The sequence below is a fragment of the Scyliorhinus canicula genome, chromosome 2, assembly GCF_902713615.1.
Source record: "Scyliorhinus canicula chromosome 2, sScyCan1.1, whole genome shotgun sequence".
NCBI classification, from domain to species: Eukaryota; Metazoa; Chordata; class Chondrichthyes; order Carcharhiniformes; family Scyliorhinidae; genus Scyliorhinus; species Scyliorhinus canicula.
In genome coordinates, this window is record NC_052147.1 from 233480421 (window position 1) to 233504315 (window position 23895).

Below are 23895 nucleotides of genomic sequence, written 5' to 3' on the forward strand. Positions count from 1 at the left end.
GCAAGGGGTCCTTATCCCGCTTTAGGATCAGAGAGATCAGTGCCCGCGACATCGTCGGGGGCAAAGCCCCCCCCTCCCATGCCTCATTGAAGGCTCGCACCAACACGGGGCCCACCAGATCCGCATACTTTTTATAAAATTCCACCGGGAACCCATCCGGCCCCGGCGCCTTACCTGACTGCATTTGTCCAATCCCCCTGACTAGCTCCTCCAACTCTATCGGCGCCCCCAGCCCCTCTACCAGCTCCTCTTGAACCTTTGGGAAACATAGCCTGTTCATGAAGCTCTCCATCCCCTCTCTCCCCATCGGGGGTTCTGACCGGTACAGTTCCTCGTAGAAGTCCCTAAAGACCCCATTTACTTCTGTCCCCTTCTGCACTATATTCCCACCCCCATCCGTCACTCCACCAATTTCCCTAGCCGCATCTCGCCTGCGGAGCTGATGCGCCAACATCCTGCTCGCCTTCTCCCCATACTCATATACCGCGCCCTGCGACCTCCTCCACTGTGCCTCCGCCTTTCTGGTTGTCAACAAGTCAAATTTGGCCTGCAAACTACGCCGTTCCACCAGCAACCCCTCCTCCGGTGCCTCCGCGTATCTCCTGTCCACATCCAGGAGCTCCCTCACCAGTCTCTCCCTCTCCTTCCTCTCCCTCCTTTCCCTATGGGCCCGGATGGAGATCAGCTCCCCCCGGATCACTGCTTTCAGAGCCTCCCAGACCATCCCCACCCGGACCTCCCCCGTGTCGTTGGTATCCAGATACCCCTCAATACTTCCCCGGACCCTCCTACACACCTCCTCATCAGCCAGCATCCCCACATCCAGGCGCCAGAGCGGGCGCTGGTCCCGCGCCTCCCCCATCTCCAGATCAACCCAGTGCGGAGCATGGTCTGAAATCGCTATGGCCGAATACTCGGCATCCTGCACCTTCGGGATCAATCCCCTGCTCAGGACGAAAAAATCTATTCGGGAATAAACCCTATGGACATGGGAGAAAAAGGAATACTCCCGCGCTCTCGGCCTCCCAAATCTCCAGGGATCCACCCCTCCCATCTGGTTCATAAACCCCCTCAGCACTTTGGCCGCCGCCGGTCTCCTACCCGTCCTTGAACTGGACCGGTCCAGTGGGGGATCCAGCACTGTGTTAAAGTCTCCCCCCATGATCAGGCCCCCTGCCTCCAGGTCCGGAATGTGGCCCAACAAGCGCCTCATGAAGCCGGCATCATCCCAATTCGGGGCATATACATTTACCAGCACCACCTTCTCTCCTTGCAGCCTACCCTTCACCATAATATATCTGCCCTCCTTGTCCGACACCACCTCAGCCGCCTCGAACGCCACCCTCTTCCCCACCAGAATCGCCACCCCCCGGTTCTTCGCATCCAATCCTGAGTGAAAAACCTGCCCCACCCACCCCTTCCTCAGACGAACCTGGTCCGCCACCTTCAAGTGGGTCTCCTGGAGCATAGCCACGTCTGCCTTCAGCCCCTTCAGATGAGAAAATACCCTAGTTCTCTTAACCGGCCCATTCAGTCCCCTCACGTTCCAGGTAATCAGCCGGATCAGAGGGCAACCTGCCCCTCTCCCCTGCCGGCTAGCCATAGCTTATCGACTGCTCGCCCAGGCTGCCCCACTTCTGATGTACCAACTGGGAGACCACCTCGAAGGAGCATTCAGATACATATGGTTAGAAAGTTAGGCACCAGTTAAGTTGGCATAGGTGCAGCACATTATAGTGTTAGATGCGAGGGCACAGTTATTGTACATAGCACTGTCACAAATTTTTTTTTTATTCCTTCATGGGACATGGGCATCGCTGGCTGGGCCAGCATTTATTGCCCACCCTAATTTCCCTTGAGGGAGCAGCGGGTCTGTAGTCACATGCAAGCCAGATCAGTTAAGGATGGCAGATTTCCTTCCCTAAAGAACATTAGTGAACCACATGGGCTTTTACGACAATCAGCAAACCTTTCATGGTCATCATTAGACTTTTAATTACACCATCTGCAATGGCGGGATTTGAACCTGGTGTCCTGAGCATGTTTGGGGAGGGGGGGGGGGGGGGGGGGGGGAGGCCGGTGATATGGGGTGCGGGTGTTGGAGGTCGGCATGGGCTAGGATCCTGAGGGCAGTCGGGGGTATCCCCAGTCGCCACCCTCGAAAGCAGTAGGGGCCTGGGCCAGAGATGCGGGAGCATCGTGTGGTAGAGCCTACGGGTGGGTTACCGCTCACCACTCGCCATCCCGTCCCTGGCCCAGCTGTGGGGTCTACCGTGGGTGCCCTCAGTGGGCCACGTGATATGTCACAAGCAGGGTGCTGCCTCGTGGGGGGGGGGGTGTTTTGTGCCACTGACAGTGCCATGTCTGGTGGCATGCATGTGGGTAGGGACCGCGCACAGGGGTGGGCACCATAGCTGTCATGTGCCGTTGGTCTGCTGTGCCCACCTGTCCGGGGGCAGGATGGTTGGGAGCAGAGGCACAGAAAGCAGGTGAGGCTTGGTGCCACCTGGTGTTCCTGCAGGGTGGGCTGGCTGATGGTGCCACTGGGGGGGGGGGGGGGGGGGTGCCAGGGAGGGTGGCAAGGGCCACGGTGCATGTGGCTGCTGCTCAGGGTATGCTCTGCACCACCACTTTCCCTGCAGTGGGGCAGTACCTCGGATTGGTGTACTGACGTGCCAGCTCTTGGTGGGCCACTGGCTGTTCTGGACCACGCACATCTCATTGGTGGGGTGGATGAGGTTCCTGGTGGGAGGGGCTGGGACACCTACGGCTAGTGGCCCCCTGCATATTTACAGGTTACAGTGGGCAGTCAGTGGAGTGCGCAGCCAGATGGCTTCCTTGCAGGCCGCAGCAATGGCAGTCCATGCCGAGACGGCCCGGACTTTGGGGGGGACCCTGAACCAAAGGCCCATCTCCTGGTCACCCCGCTATTCCCCATGGCCGTGACAGAGGACCCCGCCCCCACCCCCAGCCAGTGGCACAACCGACAATACGGTTGCACCTTTGGAAACTATCTCCTCTCTCACCCTCAGCAACCACAGTGCCTAATTCCCGTTTTTAAATACCACGAGTGAACCATGCCAGTGTCACTCCTGCCTGGCGAAGGCGGAGCATCGCGGGAGGCCGGAGAATACCGGGTCGGGCCCGTTAATGATAGGCTAACGACCGTTACTGTGCAATTTACACGCTGACGCAAGGCATGGAACGCATTCATGTTGCAATCGAGGCACTGGAGCATGGCGTTCCACTGGACGCCCGGCACCAACCTCTATTATTGGTTGATGCCTGATTCTCTGCCTGATCGTGATTTGCGATTCCGCCATCGCTGGACAGAAAGTCCCGCCCCAGACGCAGTGGTGCAGGGATGATTGTGGAGGTTTTGTTTTCATTGGTAGGGAAGATTGTTTTTGGCAGGATTGTCATAATTTACGACTGACCTCTGTCTATCTCTTTCAGGGGTTCTGCTATTGCAATGATTATTGGCAAAAATACAGCAAAGTCAACCCATTTTGACCCGAAAGTGAAAATGTGGGTTTATGAAGAAATAATAAATGGTAGAAAACTCACAGATATAATAAACACAGACCATGAAAATGTTAAGTACTTGCCAGGTCATAAGCTTCCAGAAAATGTGGTAAGTCAAAGTTCAAGAAACATTGCACAAAAATTGTAACATTTTACTTGCCATTTTGTAGTCTGCATGGTATTGTGGCGCTCTGATAAACTGATATGCTCCCAATGTATAATCTTTTAAAGCCTTCATGATAACTTCTTAACAAAATGGATCTTGCTCAAACATTGAACTTCAAGATGGATGTGTTTACATGAAATAGCTTTTTAAAAATCTTAGGGTGCAACATGTAATGAAATCACAAAATAAGTATTGTTATTTTGGTGGTGGTTGTGATGGACATTAAGGTCATTATGAAAATCAGGCATATAACTTTCGTATTCAAAAGGCAACTCATGCTGCATAGTACACACATAAGCAAGACATTACAATTTCAAGAGGTGCCAAATGACTGCCAATTTCTAATTCACAGAAAAAAGCTCTGATTTCATGCTAGGAAAATTTACACAGTAGTGTTAAGTTATGTGTGATTTCAATTTCAAAGTTGCTTTGTTTAAAATGTTATGTTCATACAAACTGTGAAATTGTTGTTTATGAATAAGAAGCGAAGAAAATGGTGGAAGGGAAATGTGTTGTAATCAGTTGCTCACGTGCCAGAGTTACACAGACTCATAAATGGGAGTTTCTGAACTTTGCCCCAGATCACAATTTACCAAAGTCTACTTACATTTCAACATAGGCTGCCTTACAAAATCTCCCACTTCCTTTTAGCAAGTAAGGTTATGTTAAATAGAAACAGAATGCAACCTTGGACTTTGTACATTAGATTTTGAGATTCTCGATCATAGACAACGCAGAATGAGGCCATTCGGCCCATCGAGTCCGCACCAGCCCTTGGAAAGAGCACTCTTAAGCCCATGCCTCCACCCTATTCCCGTAACGCTACCAAATCTTTTTGTATACTAAGGGGCAATTTAGCAGGTGTTATGGGCCAGGGTTTAGAGAACCCCAAAGTGTATCATGGAGTTCATTTGACCCATAATTTTTCATAGATTGTGGTATGAGGAGCACACGGCCCACTCTACAGGTGTGGTACAGCAGAAATGGAAAAGTATTTTTTAAAGCAAAACAATGTTTATTCTATGAACTCAAATTAACCTTTTAAAAACATTCAATGAACATCTTAGCAACCATTAATTCAAATACAACCCCCAAGGAATACAAAACTAAGTAATCCTTAAGGTGTCCTTTTAACATAATTAAGACTTTAAAAAATCTTTTATCAGAAGCACATCAGGTTAAAGTCACTACTGAGAGCAGTTATTAGTTTTAAATCACCAAGGGATCAATTTACAATCTTTAGATTACAGAGAGAGAGAGACTAATACACCTTCTGGCTGTGACTGCAGCTATCCAGCTCTGAAAACAAAACTAAAACATACCCTGCAGCAAATAGCCTAAAATGAAAGTAAAAAGCTGACAGACAGCCCAGCTCCACCCACACTCTGACATCACTGATAAACAACCATTTCTTAAAGGTACATTTCTTAAACACCCATTTCTTAAAGGTACTCTCATATGACAATGGCCAATCCACCTAACCTGCACATCTTTGGATTGTGGGAGGGAACCAGAGCACCTGGAGAAAATCCACGCAGACATGGGGAGAACTCCACACAGAGTTACCCGAGGCCAGAACTGAACCCGGGTCTTGGAGCTGTGAGCAGTGCGAACCACTGTGCCACCATGCCGCCCATCTGATCTGTTATGCAAACCTTAAATTTTTTGTATGAAGCTCTATGAATGTTCAATTTATGAATTTTAAATAATGGGATCCTAAATGTAACATGAGTGATTTTAACCTTGCTGACCTGATGCAAACTTATTAAAGTTCACCATGGGATTAAATAGAACAGAGCCTCAAAATCTATTGGCGACATAAAATAGTGACAACTCTAAAATACTTCAGGAAGGTATAGGTTAACAGAATGAAAGATTTTGAAAAATAAATATAGGAAATGAGTGTATGGACTCACAGGACAGAATTTCACAATTCCCTGCCAGCAGTTTTGTAGGTAAAATTCTGTGGTTCCCGCAACCTACTAGCACAGTGGTTAGCATTGTTGCTTCACAGCGCCAGGGTCCAAGGTATGATTCCCGGCCTGGGTCACTGCCTGTGTGGAGTCTGCACGTTCTCTCCATGTCTGCATGGGTTTCCTCCGGGTGCTTCGGTTTCATCCCACAGGTCCCGAAAGACATGCTGTTAGGTAATTTGGACATTCTGAATTCTCCCTCTATGTACGCGAACAGGTGCCGGAATGTGGCAACCAGGGGCTTTTCACGGTACCTTCATTGCAGTGTTAAAGTAAGTCTACTTGTGACAATAAAGATTATTATTATTATTACCTGCCCATCCCCGGCCTGGCAGAGATTGAGGCCCTTAAGTGACCAAATATGGGCCACTTAAGGGCCGATTGCCATCTGGCTGAAGTCTCTGGGCCTGTGCGAGGATGCCCCCACCCGGGGCCTCCTCTCCTGGCCCTGTAGGGATATCCTCAGACCCACCTGTGCCCTGGCTCCTGGCACCTTGTTCTGTGGCCATCGCTCCCGGTGCTGGGACTGGAGAGCTGCCAGCTAATCATATTGGCCAGCAGTTCTCTGTGGGGCGAGACATCCTTGCCAGCTGGGGGCCAATTAACCCTTCACAGAACATCAAATTACTCTACCAGTAATGTGTTCACCGCAAACTATTTTGGTGTTGGGTTGAGAAACCCTCCATCCAAAAGATGCTGGTCAAATTCTGCAAAACAACACATTCAGCCCCTTGAATCAGTACCAGCCCTTCTGAGAGCACGCTGTTAGTCTCACACCCATGCACTCCCCCCATAGCCCAGCAATTTTGTTTTCCCTTTAAGTGGGCGGCACAGTGGTCAGCACAGCTGCCTCACACCGCCAGGGACCCAGGTTCAATTTCAGCCTCAAGTGACTGCGTGTGTGCAGTTCGTACATTCTTCCCATGACTGCCTGGGTTCCCTCCGGCTGCTTTGGTTTCCTCCCACAGTCCAAGATGTGAGGGTTAAATCGATTGGCCACACTAAATTGCCTCTTAATATCCATGGATGTGGAGGTTTGGTGATGGGATTATGGGGATAACACAGACACAGAACATACAGTGCAGAAGGAGGCCATTCGGCCCATCGAGTCTGCACCTACCAACTTAAGCCCTCACTTCCACCCTCTCCCCATAACCCAATATCCCCTCCTAAACGTTTTGGATACTTAGGGCAATTTAGCATGGTCAATCCACCTAACCTGCACGTCTTTGGACTGTGGGAGGAAACCGGAGCAAACCCATGCAGACACGGGGAGAACGTGAAGACTCCGCACATAGTGACCCAGCGGGGAATCGAACCTGGGACCTTGGTGTTGTGAGGCCACAATGCTATCCACTGTGCTACCGTGCTGCCGTGTTAGGGCAAGGTGGACACTTGTAAATAGGCAGAGGGCTTATTAGAAGGGTCTCTGCAGGCACGATGGGCCGTATAGCCTCCTTTTGCACTGTAAGGATTCTATGATTCTATTTAAATAAAAGCAAATTACTGCGGATGCTGGAATCTGAAACGAAAGAGAAAATGTTGGAAAATCTCAGCAGGTCTGGCAGCATCTGTAGGGAGAGAAAACAGCTTTGACAAAGAGTGTTCGGACTCAAAACGTTAGCTCTTTTCTCTCCCTACAGATGCTGCCAGGCCTGCTGTGATTTTCCAGCATTTTCTCTTTCCTATGATTCTATTTACCTAATTCCCGTTGCAAGTTTCGAAGGAATCTGCTTCCACCATCCTTTCAGACAGTGCATTGCAGAATCACAATAACTCATTAAAAATCTCTGACATCTTATAAACCATTTTTCTGGCCGTTAGATAACATGTATTAATAACCAGTATTTTTTTTAAAAGGTGTTATATTCAGATGACTGGCAAGAAATGGAATTGTATACTTAATGGAACAACACTGGAGGGTATGGTTGACAGAGAGAACCACAGTTCAAGTACATCATCCCCAATTAAGTATGAATGTTGGTAGATAAAGCCATAAAATAAGTCAATAACATTTAGGGTTTATAAACCAGAAACACAGAATTAATGAGTTAGGATGGCATAATAAATTTATACCCAATGTAGTTTAGGGAACAGTTCGAATCACCCCTTTAATTTAAAACCTATATTCACTAGGTTTCAAGTGTCACAGTTAGGGCTTTGGGCACTGAACTTTAAAAAAAAAACATTACAGTCACTGAGCGTTGGGCAGCACGGTGGCGCAGTGGTTAGCATTGCTGCCTCACGACGCCGAGGACCTGGGTTCGATCCCGGCCGTGAGTCACTGTCCATGTGGAGTTTGCACATTCTCCCCGTGTCTGCGTGGGCCTCACCCTCATAACCCAAAAAGATGTGCAGGGTAGGCAAATTGGCCCCTTAATTGGAATAAAATGAATTGGGTATTCTAAATTTATTTTTAAACAATCACTGAGCGTGTGATGTCTAGATTCTTCGGATGATACTAGCATGCAAACCTATAGTTATGAGGAGGTAATGCGATGCTGGGTGAGATTTTACGGTTGCATTGTGCACTACACCGATCTCGCTATTCACCAATTTTGCGTTGTGTGGTGAATGGATCACGATGCTTGCAATCTGTGACGCCCGATGCCCTCGCTGGGCAGACCAGCATATTTGAATGAGTCTTGAAACTCACTTAAATATGTGCAGCCTGATCGAGGCCAGAGTCTCCTGGCTCCCAGATTCATCGGACCCACCACAAAAACCGGAAGTGATGGCCACACAGGGGTGGGGGGGGGGGTTCAGAGGCCATTGGAGCTCCGAGGTGGTCAGGGACAGGGCAGGGCAGTTCTCTGGCACTTCCCCTAACACCCTGGTAGTGCCAACCTGATGTGACAAGGATAGATGGGGGTGGGGCCAGGTAACCCTTGTGCATGTGGGAGGGGGGGGGGGGGGGGGAGGTGACATGAACATTTAGTGATTGGGAGGGGGGGGGAGAGAAGGTTGCCGCTTTAGGGTCGAGCTTTGGGGGTGTTGGCCATGTCTGCGCGAGGCCGCACAGTAGGCTAAACAGCTGGCTTGTAATGCAGAAAAAGACCAGCAGCGCGGGTTCAATTCCTGTACCAGCCTCCCTGAACAGGCGCTGGAATTTGGCGACTAGGGGCTTTTCACAGTAACTTCATTGAAGCCTGCTTGTGACAATAAGCGATTATTATTATTATTATTATTATTAACAAACTAGCACTAACTTCTCTCACTCTAGCCATTCTATGTCTTGCTTGTTCGCTGTTCTGAATCACATCATCATCAGACTTAGAAAAGGCGCCGGAAAACCAGTTCTTATAGTATCTGACTGTGAGCCGTCTAGTGTTGAAATGACTGTACTACATTTACATACATTGTTCATGTATATTGATATCTGAATATTACTACATCCCCCTTTCTTATTAACATTTTCTTTGAAATATTTGAAAAGAAAATTTACATAAGAAACGCAGCGTAAAGAGTACACTGTAATCACTAGATTAGTGAAAAAGTTCACAAATTTGATTGGGTTTTCTTCTTCTCCTGCCAATCTTCTCAACTTCAAAGGTGATGAAAAATTCTCCAGTTTGTTGTGAATCAGTACATTGGATTGCATCCTTCTTTCAAGTTGTTTGGAAACAGTCTGGTTCAAATCAAGATCTGGAAAAACGTTGACAGTATCTTTCACTTGAAGTAGATCTCTTCTATTTATTCTTAGAATGGTTCCATCAGAAGTTCTGATCAGATAAGATCTTGGTAAGAATTGCCTAATTATGTGAGCTTTGTCAGACCAACCTCCTTCAGGAAGTCTGAATAGTAACTATATCATCATCAGTTCTTTCGAATGTTGATCAAAATATCTTTTCTGACTCATTTTCTGTTGCATTCTTTTAAAAAGATTTTGTTGTTCTTGATCAGGAAAGCGTAATTGAGGTAATGTTGTCCTCAACACTCTTGTACAACATTTGAAATGGAGATAAGCCTGTTGATAGAGGAGATGTTCTGTAATTGAGTAAAGCCAAGTAAAAATCAGAATCAGATTCTTTAGATTTGCTAAGTAGCTATTTCATGATGCGAACACCTTTTTCTGCTTTTCTATTTGTTTGCGGAAAGTGTGGGCTTGAAGTAATATGTTGAAAATTGTATTTCAATGAGAAATCATGCCATTCATGACTTGAAAAACAAGGGCCATTGTCAGGCATTACGATACTGGGAATACCATGTCTGGCAAATATCTCCTTGCATGCCTTTATGACATTGTTGGATGTGATGTCGTTCAGTTTCACTAACTCAGGAAAATTGGAAAAATCGTCAATGACTACAAGATTGTCTTTTCCAAAAAAGTGAAAAAGATCAGCACCATGTGCAGTGGTTCTTTGCATTGCTGACTTTGATGGGATTGACATGTTGAACACGACGATATCATGTTCGCAATATCATTGTTGATACCAGGCCGATAGACTGTCTGGCACGTCTTCTACATTTTTCAATGCATAGATGACCCTCATGTAATCTCGACAACATTCCAGAACACATGCTTTGTGGAATTATAATGCGATCTTGTCTCAGCAGTACACCATCTACAATAGTCAGCTCTGACTGAATGGATTGATATTGCGGACAATTGCCTTTGGATCATCCTTCTTGAAGATGTTTCATAACTTTCATCAACGTGGTATCTTTCTGTGTTTCAATGCGAATTTGTTGAAATTTGACAACTGATACAGGTAGTAATTCTTTGAATAGCTGCAAATGTGAATCAACATCATTGATGGATTCTTCTTGGAGAGTGTCAGTGTTGACTGACCTAGATAAAGTATCAGCAATTACTAATGCTTTGCCTGGAGTATACTTCAGTGTGAAATCGTATAGTCTCAATTTCATTATTGAACGTTGAAGTCTGGGAGTCACGTCATTTAGGTTTTGTTCTATGATGTGTACTAGTGGACGATGGTCAGTTTCCATTCTGCAGTATGTTTGTAAGTCCAGATGAATTCTGTGTTCTTTCTGATCAGTTGACGTAGAGCAGTTGTTCTCGCGGATATATTTGAAATGAACTTTCCTAGAAAGTTGACAAATCCAAGAAAGTGTAAGACAGCCTTCTTATCTTTGGGAATTTGCATTGCCTTGATAGCTTGCACTTTGTCTTGATCTGGTTCAATGCCTTCAGCGGTTATGTTGTCACCCAAGAATCTTAAAAATGAGGCTGCAAACATACACTTGGCCTTGTTTAACTTTAAACCATAGTTGTCAACTCTTTGAAAAACCTCCTGAAGATGCTTGATCTGCTCTTCAGGTGTTGACCAGACGATTGTGTCGTCAACATGAACTCAAACTCCTTCTATGTTCTCGGTTATCTGTTCCATTGTTCTGTGAAATATTTCAGAAGCAGATATGATACCAAAAGGCATCCTATTGAAACAGTACCTTCCAAAAGGTGTATTAAAAATACAAAGAAATTTGCTGGAGTCTTCTAACTGCATCTGCCAAAATCCTTGACACGCATCAAGCTTGGTAAATATTTTAGCATTTGCCATCTCTAGCAGTGATATCTTCTTTCTTTGGTATTGGATAATGCTTTCTCTTGATACTTTTGTTGAGATCTTTTGGGTCCGTACAGATTCTTATTTCACCTGTAGGTTTCTTGACACAGATTAGGGAGCTTACCCAGTCAGTAGGTTGAGTAACCTCAGATTATTCCTTGAGTTTGAAGTCTTGACAATTCAGCTTTCAGTTAATCTTTAAGTGGAGCAGGAACACGTCTAGGTGGATGGATCACCGATTTGGCATCCTTTTTCAGTTGGATTTTATATTGAAAAGGTAATGTGCCCATACCTTGAAAAACATTTGGGTATTGCTGTGAGAGTTGCTGAACATCATAATTGAGTGCACTTGATTGACAGGTATTCGTAGAACGTAGAACATACAGTGCAGAAGTAGGCCATTCGGCCCATTGAGTCTGCACCAACCCACTTAAGCCCTCACTTCCACCCTATCCTCATAACCCAATAACCCCTCCTAACCTTTTTGGTCACTATGGCCAATTTATCATGGCCAATCCACCTAACCTGCCAGTCTTTGGATTGTGGGAGAAAACCGGAGCACCCGGAGGAAACCCAGCGGGCAATTGAACCTGGGACCCTGGCGCTGTGAAGCCACATGCTAGCCACTTATGCTACCGTGCTTCATGAAGATTCTCTGTATGAGTTGCAAATCTTTGCATGCTTGTGCTCCAAGTAATAATGAACAAGTACCATTGACAATCTTGAACCTTATTTGCCGTTGAACGTCTCTGTTTGTAACACTTGGGTAGCAGGATCCATGTGAAAAAATGGGGTTGCCATTGTAATCATGCAATGAGCATACTGGAGGAATCATTTCATAATGACTCTTGATCTTGTGCAGGTCCTTGGAATTCAAAGGATTCACTGAGGCGCCGGTATCCAATTTAAAAGTGATTGGAATTGTGTTAACATACACAGTAGTCATCCATTCGTTGCTTACTATGTTGGCTTTTTGTTCTTCCGTTGCTTGAAGATTTTTCTCATCTTCTCAATGAGGTAACTTCACTGTTTTACGATGATCCTTGCTTGCTTGTAGATCATGCTTGATGGACAAACCAACAAAGAAAGTATCGTCATCTTCCATGAAATCTTCTTGAGTGTTGATTTCTTCTGTTTTGTCCACAGCTCGTACTTTGTGATACTTTTTGTCTGTAGGAGGAATGTATTTAGCAGTTGATTGACACTGTGAAGCATAATGGTTGAGTTTCTGACATGTTAAACATTGTTTGCCAAAAGCTGGATAATTCTCCTTTAAGTGGGCGTTACCACATCTGTGACACGTAATTACGTTGTCGTCATGATGTAATTGTGATGTACATACATGCGCAGACTTCTTCTTGAACGTCTCGCATTTTGGTGCGTATTGCGCACGTGCAGAGCTCGCAAATGCTAGCAGAGGATAGCTTCCGTTCCTTATAGATTTCTGCTTTGCTTGCGACACCATTTTAATTTTCTCTGCCTCGAGGTAGAGATTCACGCTTTTTTCTTTTGGATAAAATGCTAGATACTGGCTTCTGGTCTGTTCTGTCGAAATACATTTGTCAATTTGTAGAGTTAAATAATTTTGACGAATTAACGTTTCTCTGATATTATCAAGTATACCACATACTATTTGGTCTCTGACAAGTGAATCATGCAGATTTCATAGTTACAGGTTTCAGCTAAGAGCTTGAGATCTGTGATAAAATTATTTACAAGTTCACCAGTTTTTTGAATTCTCCGATGAAATTTTAGTCGTTCTAAAATCTCATTTGTCAACATTTTACAATGTTCATCAAACTTCACTATCACTTGATCAAATTTGTTTTTATCTTCATCAGCACTAAAATGAAATGAGTTGAATATTTCGATTGTTTGCTGTCCTGCAAGGGATAGAAATAATGCGATCCTTCTAGCTTCTGGTGCTACACTTAAATCACTTAAATAGCTTCTAGGTAAAGTTGAAATTGCTGCTTGAACAACTTCCAATTTAAGTTTAAATTACCAGTGGTCCTTAGATGTCTTGGTGCTTGAACTTGGTCCATTGGTAGGTCGTTTACGTTAAAGTTTTCAAAATTTCGATGATTGCTATAGTCGAATAGTTGAATCCGTTTGTTCTTTTTTTCTTTCTTCTTTTCTTTGCTAAATCTTTGTTAGGCTTTTTAAAAAGATTTATAACTGGCTGGTACCATGTTATATTTTAAATAATGACTTATCCAAAATATATATTACTCCTGAATTGACCAGGATGGTAAAATGACCAATAGTCTTCTTGTTGAAAGATGAACGAATTAATGAGTAATGAAATAATAACGTGTGAGTCCTTTTACTCAACACTAAACTAACAATAAAGAATTAAAGTACAATACAGATAACTATACACCATTATAACAAACTAGTTCTAACTTCTCTCACTCTAGCTATTCTATGTCTTGCTTATTCACTTCTGAATCACATCATCATCTGCATCATCATCTGACTTAGAAAAGGCAGGCAACCAGTTCTTATAGTATCTAACTGTAAGCCATCTAATGTTGAAATGACTGTCCTGCATTTACATACATTGAACATATATATTGATATCTGAATATCACTACAATCTGGGTATCCTTTAAAAAGATCACCCCAATCTCAGATGAGAAGGTCTTTTTTTAAAATTAATTTAGAGTACCCAATTCAGTTTTTTTCCAATTAAGGGGCAATTTTGCATTGCCAATCCACCTATCGTGCTCATCTTTGGGTTGTGGGGGTGAGACACACGCAGAATGTGCAAAGTCCACACGGACAGTGACCCAGGGCCGGGATCAAACCCGGGTCCTCGGCGCCATGAGGCAGCAATGCTAACCACTGTGCCGCCCCCAGACGAGCCTGTCTTGCCGGCAGATTTAGTTCCCCGCTCCAGAAAAAATTCTCAATGTGGGATATTTCAGTGAGAATCTCCCCAAACTCCTCTGAAAAATGACTATGTGGGTGAATTGCAATCTGGATCGTGCCCAGGAATCACCTCACGAATCCCGCCCAAAATGACATGTAGTCTAATTCCACTGTGTCTAATTCCACGAGTTGAAAGAAAGCTATGAAAAGATTAAGTCGAAAATTTTTTAAAAGCTGGGTTTGACAGCGAATAGGAAATTATTATTTCCCCTGGTTGAGGGATTAGTGACAAAAGATTACCAATTTAAAATTAGCACTAAGAAAAGAGGAGAATGGTAGAAGAAATGTAGGGGCTTGGAACATGAAATGTTTTGCTGAAGGGTGTGGTTGAGACATTTTAGAAAAACTGGATGAATATTTGGAGCAGATAAAAATTCAGAGATCAAGAGGGAGCACACCAGTGGGATTAATTTTGGATTGCTCCAGAAAATAGCTGGCACAGGATGTGTGAATGAACGCCTTGTGCTGTAAAGGTTAGTGTTTTTTTTTGGTCTGTCTTTGCTTTGCAGAGATATGTTGTATTAAGGAGACAGACTTTCTGATAGCTGTGCTCTTCCAAGATCTTGCGAAATTATGTTGGTATTCTTGAATTTTGCCAGGGGCCAATACTGTTTAATTAGACTCCCTTTGAACTAACTCTAACTGCATCCCAGAATGCAAGCAGTATGTCTTTCACCATATTTGGGGTTAGCTTGATTGATGGTTTACTTACCTATACCTTTCAAATTGATTTGGGCACAGTCCAACAACATGAATAACTTCAACTAGCTGAATCATTTTTGGTATTCAGTTTGCAAATGTTTTCCTATTTTACAGATTGCTGTGCCAGACATTGTTGAAGCATCAGATGGGGCAGATATACTTGTCTTTGTTTTACCCCATCAGTTTATTGGACCACTTTGTGATAAAATGAAAAGCCATGTGAAGGATAATGCAATTGGAATTTCACTGATAAAGGTAAGGATTGAGAGTTCAATTGATGCAAAAGACTGAGGTTCCAGGTTTGGGATATTTATTCCAACACATGTGCAGGGATTGGCTACATTAAATTGGAAAAATTAAAACAAAAGAATTGTGCTGCTGAATTTTGTTTTCCGACATTACGCTTTTTCTACCATACTTTAGACTATGCTGGCTTCGCACTTCCTGACTGCTACATCTGTTTCTTTTTGGCTGTGGAAATTTGGCACTTACAATGCTATCCTTTCTAGAATAGTAACAGAGCGACACAGAAAGTGTTTATAGCAAGGACATTTTTTCATGGTCCCTTAATGTGTGGCTTCAACCGGAGTGTTACCAAGGATCTATTATTTTAAGAAACTGAAAATGATTTGAATCATGTACTTTATTTAATACTATTGTATTGCATTCATATTTGATACTGCCATACCTCATAATTTGCCACTCTTCCTATTTCATTTTATTGACATATAATGTCAAAAAAACAACTTTGTAACTCACTTCCTGTTGTGCCTGCTGAAATAGTTATTTTTTAGATCGAAGTACAGAAACTAAAGGCACCAACAATTTAACAGGCACTGCCACGCGCTGTATTAATTATGAACCTTTTATCTTTGGATGACATGTTGTTCACAATTATCTGAGATTACAAAGAACAATACAGCACAGGAACGGGCCCTTCGGGTCTCCAAGCCTGCACCGATCACGTCTACTATCTAGACCAACCGCCTATATCCTTCTATACCCCGTCTGTTCATGAATCTATCCAGATAAGTCATAACAAACTTAGTCATTTTAAATTGTGACATGGCCGGAACTGTATTGGTCAGAATGTGATGATCTACTCTCTTGCCAAGGAGCCACCCTGCACTTACCCTGACCACCCTAGGGTCTCCGGTGGCCCGGGAGACCCCCCCGGGTGCCATTCCGCCTGGTCCACGTTTGTGTGGACCATCACTGATCAGCACCCAGCTTCAGCCCCTCTAGGGAGGCCGAAGAATCAAGGGAGGCCGGTGGATCCCACGCAGGTAGGTCGTAAGTAGGTTTTCGACCTACTTCCGCGAGCGTCATTCGGTCCCGCCCATTTGGGGCAGGGTTCCGACTCCGACATCTCGCAGGACTTCGGAAAATCCCGAGCAACGCAGCCGGAGAATCACACCCATCATAAACACATTCTTTTCAAATTCACTCACAACATTGCTCGAGTGAGTCCGCATTTCTTCTCCCCTTGTCTTTAGGATAAGAGATCAGCCATTTAGATTTTAGATTTCAAAAGTAGTGAATCTTTGGAATTTTCTACCCTAGGAAGCTATGAATTCCATTCAACAATATATTTGATTTTCAGACACCAAGAGAATCAGTGGACATCATGATTGGGTAGGAAAATGGGGATAACGTAGAAGAGCAGCCATACTATTATTGAATTGCAAAGAAGGCTTATGGGGCTCTGTGGCCAACATCTCCTATTTCCTGTATTATTTCTCAAAACTGACAGTGTTGGGCTATCTGTACTGAAGTTAATTTTTATGTCTAATTCTTTAGGGAATTGATGAAGGTCCTGATGGTCTTAAATTAATATCACATATAATTCATGAGAAACTTGGCATTGAAATGTCTGTTCTGATGGGTGCCAACATTGCTAAAGAGGTAGCAGATGAAAAGTTCTGTGAGACAACAATTGGTAAGAAATATGACACAGTGCGCTTTTGGCGTTCTGATTTTTTAAAACTAAAGTTAGATCTAAGCTTCTAGTTTACTTTGCATCATGTCACTCAGCTCTAATGCATTCCTAGTGCTTCTAAGTGAATGCAAATGTTAAACGGGAACTAAGTCATCACGCTGTTGCAGCATCCTGGATGTGGTGTAATCACATTGCAATGTGAGATCTGTAGAAAGGCTTTGTAAGCAACTTTCGGGCTCTATGTGTATCTCATTTTATTTTAATGTCTGTGTTTACCAGGATCCAAAAATAAAACTCATGGAGAGATCCTTAAGAACCTGATGCAGACTCCAAATTTCAGAATTACTGTAGTAGAAGAATGTGACACAGTGGAACTGTGCGGAGCTTTGAAAGTAAGTTACTGACAAATTAGAATCAATAAATCTGGATGATAGATTGTAAATAAGCTTCAAAAGGATTTCCTATGGATTTGAGAGCTTTCATTTTTTAAAACGGCATGGTAGCACAGTGGTTAGCCCTGTTGCTTCACAGCTCCCGGGTCCCAGGTTTGATTCCTGGCTTGGGTCACAGTCCGTGCGGAGTCTGCACATTCGCTCCATCTCTGCGTGGGTTTCCTCTAGGTGATCCGGTTTCCTCCCACAGTCCAAAGATGTGCAGGTTAAGTGCACATCTAAACTGCCCCTTAGTGACCAAAAAAAAAGGTTAGGTGGGATTACTGGGATATGGGTGGAGATGTAGGCTTACATATGGAGTTCTTTCCAAGGGCCGGTGCAGATCTGATGGGCCGAATGTCCTTCTGTACTGTAAATTCTATGAAAATATTCACCAGGAAATATTTTACATCAGGATGTTCTTTACTTTCTTCTGATTGCATTTAGATAAACCCATTTTCCAATAATTCCCCTGAATTTTCATACTTTACCACAACAGGTATTCATATGGCACTTTTGATACAATAACATGCATTCATTTGGCATGTTTAATACAACAGCATGTCCTAAGTTGCTTCACAGGAGCACTAAAGCATAATTTGACATCAGCTACATAAGGTGATATACAGGGTGAGGGAAGATATGCAAAAGCTTGGTCAAAGAAATAGGGCATGATTTTCTGTCCCTTCCTGCCAGCCCGATCTTCTGGTCTTGCCGAATCATAGAATCCCTACAGTGCAGAAGGAGGCCATTTGGCTCATCGAGTCAGCACTGATCCTTGGAAAGAGCACCTTACTTATGTCCACCCCACCCTGTCATAATATCCACTCATGTATATAATGAGATGAAGACAGGCAGTGATTGACACATAGGATTACCAGTAAGCATACAATACAGTACAGCCAATCACCAGACAGGACACTACCACTATAAAGCCAGAGGGCACTAGGTTTCCCGCTCTCTCGGGACCCAGCTACTGAGACAGTCAAGAGTCCACGAGCTAGCAAGTGCAAACACCATGCGGTAGCTAGTAAGTCTGGTCAGGCTACTACAAGGTCACCAGTCAGATCAGTATAGTGTCGACCCACAGCTGAATATGTATAGCAGTTCTATAGTTGAATAAAACAGTGTTGGATCTTCTCCAGTGTTAGACGTCTGTTTCTAAATTCCCTGCATCGAGTGCAGTCCACATCGAACCAACCTGCCTAACACATCACACCCTATTCCTGTAACCCCATAACCTAACTTAGGGGCTGGTTTAGCTCACTCGGCTAAATCGCTGGCTTTTAAAGCAGGCCAGCAGCACGGTTCGATTCCTGTACCAGCCTCCCCGGACAGGCGCCGGAATGTGGCGACTAGGGGCTTTTCACAGTAACTTCATTGAAGCCTACTCATGACAATAAGCGATTTTCATTTTCATCTTTGGTCACTAAGGGACAATTGTTCATGGCCAATCCATCTAACCTGCCCATCTTTGAACTGTGGAAGGAAACTGAAGCACCTGGAGGAAAACCATGCAGGACATACCAACTCCATAGTGACCCAAGGCTGTTGGCACTTACAACCCTATCCTTTCTAGAATAGTAATGGGGGATAGCCAGCTAGGAGTACATTGAAATAGTTGAGTCTAGAAGTAACAAAGACATTAAAAGAGGGCTTCAAAAGAAGATGGGCTGATCCAGGGGTGAGGTGGGTGGTGTTATGGAAGTGGAAATAGGTGGTCTTAGTGGTGGCATGGATATGTGATCGGAAGGTTATCTTGGGATCAAATACAACACCGATTTCAAACAGTCTAGTTCAGCTTCAGACAGCTATCAGGAAGAGGAGTCGGTAGTTGAGGGGTTTGTCACCAGGAAGTAAGATTATGGCGTTGTTCTTCCCAGGAGATAATTGATGTAAATGTCTGCTCATACTGGATATCGGATGAACAGTTTGATGATAATATTCTTTATTAGTGTCACAAGTAGACTGATATTAACACTGCCATGAAGTCACTGTGAAAAGTCCCTAGTCGCCACATTCCAGCACCTGTTCGGGTAATGAGGCGGCCCACTGAGCTAAACCACTGGGATGAAACCTAACCCTAATTGATGGAATTCAAACATGGAGTTCCAGGAAAGATTTGAATGGATTTGAGAGGTGACAACATGGCCAAGGACTTTGGAGAGGAAAGAGAGGTCGTAGATAGGGGTGATGATGTACAAGGTCGATTTTTTGAGAGGGGTCATAATGGCAGTTTTGATAGAGATGGGAATAGTTCTTAAAGAGAGAACTGTTAATATCATGAACAGAGAAATATGCAAAAGTTCAGTGTGTATTGGCAATTCTGGAATTGGGAGCAAGAAAAACTGGGACAACAGATATTATTGTTCTTATTACAGTATTTGTACTAATTAAATGACTGTGTAAAACAATGAAAGTTTAAACCAAGCCACATTGTACCACACAATTAAGTGCAATTATTTAAATTAGTAATCAGAGCTTAAAGTTGTGAGTGGGCCAAACTGTGTCTGCACTGTATTTGAAGTAGGACCAGTGCTGCAGATAAAAGCAAATTGCTGCGGATGCTGGAATCTGAAACCAAAAGAGAAAATGCCAGAAAATCTCAGCAGGTCTGGCAGCATCTCTAAGGAGAGAAAAGAGCTAAGAGTCCAAGTGACTCTTTGTCAAAGCTAAAAGGGATAGAAAGTGGGAGATATTTATGTAAGGAGACAGAAATATAAAACTATTAAATACACAGTAATATTTCTGTTATCCGGTTAGATTCTGGTTTGGATTTAGGAATTCTTTAATAACAGATAACATTTCCTGTCCAACTGTAGTATGATACAATTTCCATGCGAATCAGTAAGAAGTCTTACAACACCAGGTTAAAGTCCTACAGGTTTGTTTCGAATCATTAGCTTCCCGTGCACAGCCCCTTTTCTCACCGAAAGCTAGTGATTCGAAACAAACCTGTTGGACTTTAACCTGGTGCTGTAAGACTTCTTACTGTGCCTACCTCAGTCCAATGCAGGCATCTCCACATCATGGCATGAGGATCAGGATAGTGAGAGGTCCTTTATAGTACCTTAACATTGTACTTTTAGTGAAGGGAAATCAGACTGACACTTAATTTTTCAAAAGATGAAATGATTTTAAAATTATATTTAGAATTAAAATAGGGATAACTTTCAACATAGCTATCAGATTGGTCACCCATTGATGGAGACGAAAAATCAAACAAAGTGTGAAACAGGCAACAAATCTCAAATTGCTCGTTGTCCACCATGCTGAGGTTGAAAATTATACCCAATCTATTTCTGAAATATTAGAAAATACTGATAAAATGTATAAAAAACGTAATTACGTGCACTTTTAACCCAAATCTTTAATAGAACCGCTGCTGCCGGCAGTAAATGGCTTCCCAACCTTTCTGTATAAGAGCCCAATACAAATATTAACGCTTCAGAGACCTCCCTGCAAATGTGTAAATGTTAACATGTTCTGAGCTCCTCTGTTCTGACTTAACAGACAGTTAGCTACCCAAAGAAAATCAGTGCATTCATCAGAGAAAGTGGGCAGGATTCTCCGCTTGCCAACACCAAAATCATATTCAGCGATTGAGCGGAGAATCCCCTTTGACGCCGAAATCGGAGGCGGTGCCTGTTTTCGGATACTCCTCCCTCCCCCCCCCCCCCCCCCCCCCCCTCCAAAACGGCGTCATCAGTGAGTACGGCGCACGCTGTTGAGACGATCTCAGGACGTCACCTGAAGGCCCTCGGCTGATGCTCCGCCCCTGTGCACATGTGCAGCCACGGACCCGGCAATTCTCCAGCCGTTTCTGTCGGGAACGCCTGGGATTTTACGTGGCGCGGCTACTAGCCCCCCACTGGCGGAGCATCGGTGCAGGTTGCCGCTGACATTTTCATCGTAAAACTAGACACTTCCTCCGGACATTGCCTCACAATCGGAGAATCCAGCCCAGTGTTTTGACTTAACATGCCTTTACGTTAATAAATAGAAAATCTGATGATGTCTGGTCGTAAATCCTGGGTGTAAAAGATTGAAAACTTATTAATAAGTGAGACAAAATAGGACAGCTTATTCTGAAGTCTTTTTAAAGCCTCACTAAAATGCACATTTCATACTTGATTTGTGCTGCTTCATTTATAGTTCAATTCATACGGAAGATTCAGCCTGAACTACAATTTTCCAATGCCTATTTTGTATTTTAACCACATTTTTATCAACTGTTTTTCTTCCTAGAACATCGTTGCTGTTGGTGCTGGATTCTGTGATGGACTTAATTTTGGTGACAATACTAAAGCTGCTGTTATCCGCTTGGGATTGATGGAAATGGTAGAATTTGCCAAATTCTTTTCTGAAAGACCAGTTACATCTGCTACCTTCCTGGAGAGCTGTGGAATCGCTGATCTCATTACAACTTGCTATGGGGGGCGCAACAGAAGAATAGCAGAAGCATTTGTGAAAACTGGAAAAGTAATGATTATTTTGACTCAGTTCTGACAGTGTTTTTACGATTATATGCCTTTGAATAGTGCTTTACTGAAGAAAATAATTCTCATTTTAAATTTTGCTTTTCATGAAAATAAGCACATACTAATAAGTGGAAAGGCAAAGCACGCAATTTCATATAATGAAATACATGTCATTCGTATTTTTGGTTATGTCTCATCAAGACTAAGGGCTGCACGGTGGCCTAGGTCCCAGGTTCGATCCCGGCTCTGGATCACTGTCCGTGTGGAGTTTGCACCATCTCCCCGTGTCTGCATGGGTTTCGCCCCCACAACCCAAAAATGTGCAGAGTAGGTGGATTGGCCACGCTAAATTGCCCCTTAATTGGAAAAAATAATTGGCTAATCTAAATTTAACAAAAAAAAATGTCTCATCAAGACTTCATCACTGTTGTTGCACTATGTATTTTACATTAATTATGACATTTCTGAATAATCGGAATGCAGACCGTATAGTCATACACTAGATTTTAATAGTCTTTCACTTATATTTTATCCAGTCCATTGAGGAGTTGGAAAAAGAGATGCTGAATGGGCAGAAGTTGCAAGGTCCTCAGACTTCAGCTGAGGTTTACAAACTACTTAAACAGAAGAACTTGGTCAACAAGTAAGTATTTTTTATGAGTAAATATGTTAGTTTATTTACCTATAATTTTAATGAATGTGTTGGTGCATCATGGATTGAATAATAATATGAAAACTAATTCTTTTAATGTCCCAGAGTGCTTCATCCGAAGTGTTATTCAAAAATATTTGATACCACGTCACATAATGAGGTATTGGGACTTGTGACCAAAACTTACTGGGCTATTATTCAGTAATATAATTACTGTGTCACTGTATCCATTCTACAGTAAAATATATGAGAATTTATGATTATCTCTAATGTATGTGTTCATTTTTTGAAAAGTGCATTTCCTCCACTTGACACTTCAAGTTTGGGGATAAGGAGCCCATTTATTATTAAAATGTCTTGGACTAAACTTTATTTATTTATTTTTACAGTTTTCCACTCTTTGCCGCAGTTTATCAAATCTGCTATGAGTGTAGGCCAGTCGGAGACTTCGTCACATGCCTTCAGAACCACCCAGTGCATAAGTAACTCAAACCAACTCCTACAAATCCATGTGATAACCACAACCTATTACCTTACAGGTGAAGGATAAGTATAGCAACAGGTTATTTTATTAGCCTTATTCTAAATTTACTATTTTGATAAGCTGATCTTTTAATGAGCATTATGTGAAACATAACAAAAATTGCTTTCTATACCTCACAATAATTCTCCACTTTAACCAGGCAAATGTAGCTTTTGTATGTACTTAAGAAAACTTGTAATCTCTAGAACACTTATTAATGTTTCAGACATCTTCCGCATTCCCTACTTTTGCCAATGTAATTTCTCAACATGTTTTTTTTGTTAGCCTTACTTTTTACATTAATTAATGTTGGCCTTTAGATCACGCAGCAAATGTTGATCATCCAGTTCTGTTTCATTCAATAGTGGGTGTTGACTAACTGAAGATTTCAGAATTATGAGAATTGACTGCACATGCTGATCCTTGGGTTCAATAAAATAAATTGATTAAAGTTAATGTTTACATTGAAGACATTTAATTTTTTTATGTGCGGGAAATATTTTAGTGCACTTGTTTTCAATAATATAACTTGCTCATTGTCATATTTGGCTTCACACAAATGAAGCATTGGAAACTTTAAAAAGTACTGTAATTGCAGTACATTATTATGAGACTTTTGTGCATGGATCAACATCTTAACTTTTAAAAATAAACCACTTCAGTAGTCAACACAAGACTATGGTCAGATGAATTATGAGGCGGTATTAACAGTGGAGGATATCCAACTTTGTTTTTTTGGACATGACATTAAAAACTGTATAACTTTGTATCCGATTATATCTCAATCACAATAAAAATATTTGTCACAAGAATCGTTTGGCAGGTTTTTCAGAAAATGCCAGTGCTGAAACATTTAAACAAGTTGACTCCACAATACTCCACACAATGTCACAGAACTCATTTTTCGTGTAATCTTAGAAAATTTGAGTAAGACTATGATTCAATAGTAGACTATTTGGCTCAACTCCCTTATTTGTCCATATGAGCCACCTAGTTGAACGTAATTCTCTTTCTTGATTGCCCTCCTGTTCGGTACCTAAC

The 23895-nt window shown here is 43.0% G+C and overlaps 1 protein-coding gene and 1 long non-coding RNA gene across 2 annotated transcripts in view; one reads left to right on the plus strand and one right to left on the minus strand.

Moving 5' to 3' along the window:
- The window catches only part of LOC119962030, a 28150-nt gene extending 12044 nt beyond the window's left edge, over positions 1-16106 (minus strand). The window contains exon 1 of the long non-coding RNA XR_005459788.1: positions 15962-16106. This is a non-coding gene — a long non-coding RNA (uncharacterized LOC119962030). The remainder of the gene's footprint in view (positions 1-15961) is intronic.
- Positions 1-23666, plus strand: part of LOC119962027 (glycerol-3-phosphate dehydrogenase [NAD(+)], cytoplasmic-like) — a 35570-nt gene extending 11904 nt beyond the window's left edge. Inside the window, exons 2-8 of the mRNA XM_038789791.1 lie at positions 3457-3634; positions 14943-15083; positions 16629-16767; positions 17047-17159; positions 21447-21680; positions 22216-22322; positions 22721-23666. Coding sequence (XP_038645719.1) covers positions 3457-3634; positions 14943-15083; positions 16629-16767; positions 17047-17159; positions 21447-21680; positions 22216-22322; positions 22721-22817 — 1009 coding nt within the window. The 3' untranslated portion in view covers positions 22818-23666. The remainder of the gene's footprint in view (positions 1-3456; positions 3635-14942; positions 15084-16628; positions 16768-17046; positions 17160-21446; positions 21681-22215; positions 22323-22720) is intronic.
- The last annotated feature ends 229 nt before the right edge of the window (positions 23667-23895 follow it).